This window comes from Mya arenaria, chromosome 5 (genome assembly GCF_026914265.1).
Source record: "Mya arenaria isolate MELC-2E11 chromosome 5, ASM2691426v1".
Lineage (NCBI taxonomy): Eukaryota > Metazoa > Mollusca > Bivalvia > Myida > Myidae > Mya > Mya arenaria.
In genome coordinates, this window is record NC_069126.1 from 10,726,470 (window position 1) to 10,733,442 (window position 6,973).

A 6,973-nucleotide genomic window follows, 5' to 3' on the forward strand; every position below is an offset into this window, starting at 1 on the left:
TTACGTACTCCAATGGTTAACAGTTCAAAATACATTTGAACGATGATATAAAATTTTATTTATGTTCGAACAGTTGTTTTTGTCTGTAATTTGTTTGGTATGAAAGCAAATGTTCGAACATTCAGCTTCAAAGATCAGGAAAATGTTTGATAAACGAGATAACCGGTAATAAACGGTAAGTTGTTTATTTCCAATTATATATTTATCTAAATTTATAAAACATTTCTTTTATATTTTTAACATTTTTTTTACATAATTTATTGAAGTCTAGTAGGCAAGTACATGTAACAAAGGAATTTAAAGTAGTTCTGAAAGTTGATATTTTCACTCCTTATTTTGCAGTGAAAATATCAAATTGATATTTTCACTGTTGTAATTTCACTGGTTAAACCCCATATTTCATCGAAAGGCATGAAAGAAAAATGAATATTAGGAATTGAGCCCGCTCTCCGGTCCATATCAAACGTCAGCACGCAATTTAAACGACGTCATTTCCGAAATGACGCAACATTCGCATACAATGTGGCGCGTTTTTTCCTAAAATCCTCAATTTAATGTCATTTTATATCTTTTGAGACAAATAATAAAAGAAAACTTCCTGGTTTCAGTGTAAGATCGTAACTTATTTCACATCGTGAGCAGCAAAAGTAAATATTTCACTCGTGGCTACGCTTCTCTTGAAATACATATTTTGGTGCTCACTCGGTGAAATAAATAACGATACTACACTAAACAAACAAATGTGCTCTATATTTACACAAACATTTTCTTGATCTTGAAGCTGAATGTTCGAACATTTGCTTTCACACCAAACTAATAACAGACGAAAACAGCTGTTCGAACATAAATAGAATGTTATATCATCGTTCAAATGTATTTTGAACTGCTTGTCGTTGTAATACGTAACGCGAACTTCCCGGAATTTCATACAACAATTTAACTGTATTTCTTTTACCCAACACACGCCTCAAAACTGTCAACAAACTAGAGTGGCACTCATCATTACCTTAAAATCAACCTGTCTTCAAGCAAAACAGATTGGTCTATGACAGTAAGATGACTTAATATCCATGTATCATGAAACACACTCTAAAGCTAAGGAAAATATTTAACATCCAATGATTTTCCAGAATTGTTTTGCTAACACATTCGACCTTTCAAATTTTCATTTAATAAATGGTGGCGTAGTAATTTGGTTATGTATTCATGTCCCGCTTAAAATAAAACTGTTTACGTTATTTTTGCACTAATAAAACTTCATTGATTACTGTTCATAAAATCTTTGCACTAAAAAAGGAGCAAATAATTAACTTTAAAAAGAATTTCAGAGAACTTTTTCTCAACAAACCGGAAATAGAAAAATGACAGCTACGTCATCAGCTATATATATAATTCACGTGAGGGGCGTCCCACGGATAGTGGCGTAATAAACAACCTTTTCAAAAAGGGGATAATTAAGAAAATAAATTGAAATACCAATGAAACTCCAAAAATAAGCATAAAAGAAACAGTAATATCCTTTATTTATTTGCAAAAATATATTTATTTACACATAACAACATATGCAAGCGTTTTTTTATCAAATCATTATTTTGGGCAACATTTACTGGTTCAAAAGTGCTGTGTTTGGCTTTAATCAAAGGGAAGTAATTGCACTTGATTTAAAAAGTAGTTCTTAAAGTTGATATTATCAATCCTTAGTTTGCAGTGAAAATATCAAATTGATGTTCTCACTGTTGTTATTTCCCTTTTAAAACTCCATATTTCGTCGAAAAGCATGAAAGATATGGACACATCTTTTATCTTCAGTATTATAAAAGAAACAGAAAATGGAGTGATCATTGTGGTCTATAGAAATTCCTCAGTGAAATAAAATGATATTTCACTGTTTCATTTGCTATGTTTCACTGTTTTAAAGTTTAGCTCGTACTGCCATCCAAATGAAACATCAGCACGCCATCAAGAGGGGCTAGCCGAGTGAAATAAAAAATCCATGAACGCCAAATGTGAACGCCAAAAGAATTATCTTTTCTCTTTATATAAGGCCACAACAAATTTATCATTTGTTAAACGGATTTTGCCAAAAAAGTAGGAGCGAAAGAACGAAAAAAACAAATAAAAATACTTTTTTAAAATTTTTAAGGCAAATGAGAGGCGAGCGCAAAGCGGAAAATTAAAAAAAAATAACAAAAAAAAATTGTTTATTTCTTACCAAATTTATCATACAATTATGTCAAGAAATGCTTTTTAATTGCAAACAAAGGTTCTAAGTTATAAATGAAATTAAAGGTTTTGATTGTATGGCATGAACATATATCTCCATATTTAACACATGGCAATAAGATCCAGCGCTTTACTATTAACTTTCATTTCATCAGCAATTTAAACGTGGATATATTGTAAAGACAACATTCCTCACAGTAACGTGCAATCATTCGAAGACCAAAAGAAATCTATCGATTCATTCCGTAATAATCTAACTTACTATTACAAAAAAAAACATTTTAGACTAGTAAAAGTAATTCATCATTTGAGCATTTCTAAATATTGGGGCAGGTCTAAATGGTCTTAACCTCTTGAAGCACATATAAAATTGTAGTGACTTTGACATGGCAGAAGATTGTAGTGACTTTGACATGGCAGAAGATCGAAAATGTAAATAACACAGAGAACATTTCTAAAAAAAGACGCTGTGGATTAAATTGCGGGACAACATACTTGAAGCAATATCAAACAAATCTGCAAATGTGGCATCGGTCATTATATTAGAGCAGGTGGTGGAATAAAGATGTTTCCCTTTCAAGACAACGCCATGACCACGAACCTATGGTTTATAGGTCCGTGCCTTGAAAAAAAATAACATGAAGGCCTCCATAGCTCCAATGCCCGTAAGAAACAGGCCACTTTAATAACAGGCCACTTTCTACAAATCGATCAAAGAAAACAACAACCCCCCCCCCCCCCCTCCAGGGGGGAATAGCGGGGACTTTGACTTTCGGTCCAGCCAACCCCGGGTAAATCCACCGCATTTACCCGGCACTGCGGGGCCACCTGGAAGGAAAAAACACGGCCCATTTCCCCGGCTATCCCCGGTATACCCCCGGACATGGGGGGGGGCGTGGTTACATTTGACTGGTGCATAAATACAGACTGTTTCTTAATCATTTACAAGTCGTACTATTTTTATCTGTTTATAACAATTATGAGTATATGAAAACTGAGAATTTAAAACATTACTCACGAAAACATGTTAAATGGTTGTAAGTCGTATGTCCGTGTATTTTAATATTAGTCTTGCACTCAAAATGCGATTTATTTATTATCTAGCACTAAATTTTAAGTACAAGACAATGAATTACTTAAAACACACATAAATAATTATTGCCTTCGACGCTGTGAAACTGTTGTTGTTTACTGAAGACTATAATCCATTGACTATGACACTGACGTGTATTTTACATTACGAAAACTGAAAGTAACATGAAAAATAATACCGGTGAATACCGGAAATACTGCAAAATGTTCCCGACAAAAAAGACTGTCAACAAATATCGGCTGTTTACGGTTACCCGGACCTGATTTTGTTCTGAGACGAGGAAAGTTTGCTAGGGAAGAATTTAAAACATGGAAATACTTTCAAAAAACGGCGAAGTCGACGTTGCAGGTTTAAATTCTAAGTAAAAGAAATTCGGAAAATAGAGGAAATTCAGAAGTAGAAAATAGATAATATGCGCGGCCAAAAAGTTTTTTGTTTTTTTTTTCCGTTTTTCGAATTTTAGGTGCGGCAAATCCGACGAACAAATAATCAATTTGTTGTGGCCTAAATGCAAAAACGGAAAAGGAAGTTGATAGGCGTAAAGTGAAACATGTTAAGATATAAGTACTACATTTTGATCCGGTAGGTTGTATTTGACGCGAGTGGATTATTTCAGATTCGGATTTCACGAGGTGCTAGAGTCTTCTTGATCAGTACTTGCTCGCAACGAATTGCCGAAATCAAAATTAAAAAAATCTACTCGAGTCGAATACAATCATTTAACAAAACGTCTCTCAATTTTTAGCCGATAAATGTGTTATAAATATCAAATCTAAATAAAATAAAATGCATTAATCTAAATGAAAATATTTACACAAAAAAAAACGTAACTGTTGACCAGCTCATGTAAATAAATAACAATTCATATATCACACCTAGGAGAGAGAGCGCGGATTCTGCTGGTGTTACGGCGCCTCATGGTGGCCATTGTTGCAGTGTCTGTCTGTCTGCTCATGTTCGGGCTATCGGCGGTGCTCGCAACTGCGCCATATTATGAGTATCCCGCTAGTGTTGGAGGAGGTTGCTTCTTTGGAATAACGGTGCGTTTAATTTGTGTTCTATATGCATTTTATATTCACTTACTAAAATGTATGTGTCCCATTGAATACTGTAATTCAATTAGAATCATTACCCTGTAGTCGCAGAAACATTGATCGTTACTCCAATATCAACATGTCTCTGTTCTTCGCATGTGAGTTTGGTGTGCGGTAACCAAGCAGGACAAGTGGGTTTCCTTCGTGTGGTCCAACCAAGATCACGGTCTCGTGTAAAGTCTTGCCAACGGAAGTGATTTATATAAGGTTGTGATCACTTGTGTCACAATCATAGAATAAAGAATAAGTTTAACTTATTTGTTCTTCAATCCTATTTTTGCAGAAACCATTTCATAACGTTTTTATTTGTACATTATGGTTATTTGATATATTCATGTAGATTGTTCGTAAATTTTAAATAGTTTTGGCACAAGCCGAGTTTTTTTCAATAACTCAAGGTAGATGCAGTAACAGTTACATGTGTTTTTCCAGGGCCTGGTCTACTCTGTGGTTGCTGTCATATTCATACGCGAGGCCAGCAAACCCCTTGAGAACGGGAGGGAATCTGTTTGCTTCCGGCGCATTACTTGGGTAGGTCGCTATAAAGAGTATTGCAGAAAAACTCTCATAAAATTCCGACGATTTCAATTTGTTAGAAAGTGCTTTGTGTGCATGCGATACATGTGACATAACTGGTAAGTTTGGTAAGTTTGGTGATGTAAATGTCACTAGTCAAATACGTACACGTCAGAATTTAATAAAATATTCAATTTATTACCTTTAGTAAAGAACAAGAAAACGATTCGGTAAAAATGCACTAGCTGTTTTATATTCACGAAATCAAAGTACCGTATGTTTGGCTTTTCGAGCAAGCCAATAATTTTCCACAGAAAACTAAGATCAGTTTTCTCCATCTTTCTTCGCTCGTCCAACTTTGGCTTAAATTATTATTAGCATACTGTGCATTATATTGAGAACACCTAATTTTCTATGACTTCAGATGATTTTAAATTTAAGGCTGGCACACAATGGATGCTCTTCTGGATAAACGTCATCGGATTCCTTCTCTCGTTGGTGTTTTCTAGAGTCTTCCCGATCAGCACTTGTTTGCAACAGATTGCCGACATGAATCAAACCCCTCTGACCGCATGCCGACCGAATCCGACAGCGAATCTTATTATCGCATTGATTGTGCTTCTCCTCTCTGTTGCTCTGATTGTTCTACAAGTCGTATTCTCCGTGAAAAGGGGGTCAAAAGTAGTACGCCGTGTGCGGAAGAATACCTCTGACGAAGAAAATGGTGGCAACGGAGCGTTGAACAGGGCAATCCAGACAAAAAATCTGGTCATGAAGTACATTCAGACACCGGCTTCCAGGACAAGAAGATACCCATAAAAGAGAATGTTTCTTTACATTGAAAACAACATGTGGATACTTTAGCTTTTTGGTGAGCTATTATGATTGGTCATTGCCTGTGGTCAACCTGCATTTTTTAAACTATATAATACGTTGTCCAGCCATTTTTTTAGTAACTTGGCCGAAATGTGTTTCAAATTAAGAACTAGGTCAGTTGTTCAAATATCAAATATCAAAAACACGAACAACACATGTTCTTCTAAATCGTCATTTTATCTTCTTAGAATGCTTCCATACGATTTCGATTAAAGGTCATGTCCGGTCAAATCTAGGTAACTTCGTAGTACTCTTTTTGTCACTTTTCTACCCAAGTTTACGACAATGAATCTCCATGAAGTTTAGGTCAGCTTCAGTTACAGTATATGAATACCACGTGATAAATTTCGTCATATATGCTACGTCGGAAGGCAACATTTTGCTTAAAATAAAGATTTTATACAAAGATAACTTTTCGTTCACTACACCATCTTAAATGAAACGAAACGCAGTCTAAGTCGCTTAAAGAGCCCCGCCTTTGTTTATTTTTCGAGTTGGATAAGGTTATTAGTTGCATCAAACACTTCGACAAATCTGTTTCCAAAATAATGTTTTGACAGTGCGAACGTTTTGTGGAAAGGTTTGTCGAAGTGTTTTAAGAAACTAAACTCTCAATTAAACTCTAGTGAAAAACCGAAGGCGGGGCTCCGTAAGCGCCGTAGACTGCGCTATGTTTGATTTAAAAATTGTGAAGTTATGTGTCTTCATTCGATGCAAAATAATGCCATCCGACGAAGTATTTATGACGCAATTGATCGCGTGGTATACACACACCGAGTTGCAGAGTTCCATCCCAAGAAAACAAATCAATGCTCAGTAATGCTTACAAGTGCAAACTTTATGAAAATGTACAAAATAGTGCACTGACAAAACCTTGAGCTTTAAAACACTAGTAAATATATTTGTACGATGAAAAAAAATGTACTCACATTTTAGAACGCTTCGTATTAATCGTATTAATCGTACAAGTATTTCATTTTGGACATTTCGTATCCATAGGCACTAAGTGTGAAGGGTGGGATTTGTGCAGACTATCAAGGCGTGTAGAACGAATTGTGTTTTTTAATATATATTAAAGCTTAAAACGACGTCAAGGAAGATCTCCATTTAATGACCTACATCTCCCTATAAATGGCGTACATCATTACATCCACGTGTTTCCATTTCGTAG

General features: G+C 35.2%; 1 protein-coding gene across 1 annotated transcript; it reads left to right on the top strand.

Annotated features, from left to right (window-relative positions):
• The first annotated feature begins 3,624 nt into the window (after nt 1–3,624).
• On the top strand, nt 3,625–5,745 carry LOC128234517 (uncharacterized). Its single transcript, XM_052948775.1, has 4 exons — nt 3,625–3,664; nt 4,196–4,356; nt 4,843–4,941; nt 5,368–5,745. Exons 1-4 carry the CDS (start codon nt 3,625–3,627, stop codon nt 5,743–5,745), a joined length of 678 nt encoding a protein of 225 aa, XP_052804735.1.
• Nucleotides 5,746–6,973: the final 1,228 nt, after the last annotated feature.

Coding starts and splice junctions, on each gene's coding strand:
- LOC128234517 (XM_052948775.1), top strand. CDS start 3,625: ATGGAAATACTTTCAAAAAACGGCGAAGTCGACGTTGCAG. Junction 4,357..4,842: donor GTTGCTTCTTTGGAATAACG/GTGCGTTTAATT, acceptor GTGTTTTTCCAG/GGCCTGGTCTACTCTGTGGT. Junction 4,942..5,367: donor GCTTCCGGCGCATTACTTGG/GTAGGTCGCTAT, acceptor TTTAAATTTAAG/GCTGGCACACAATGGATGCT.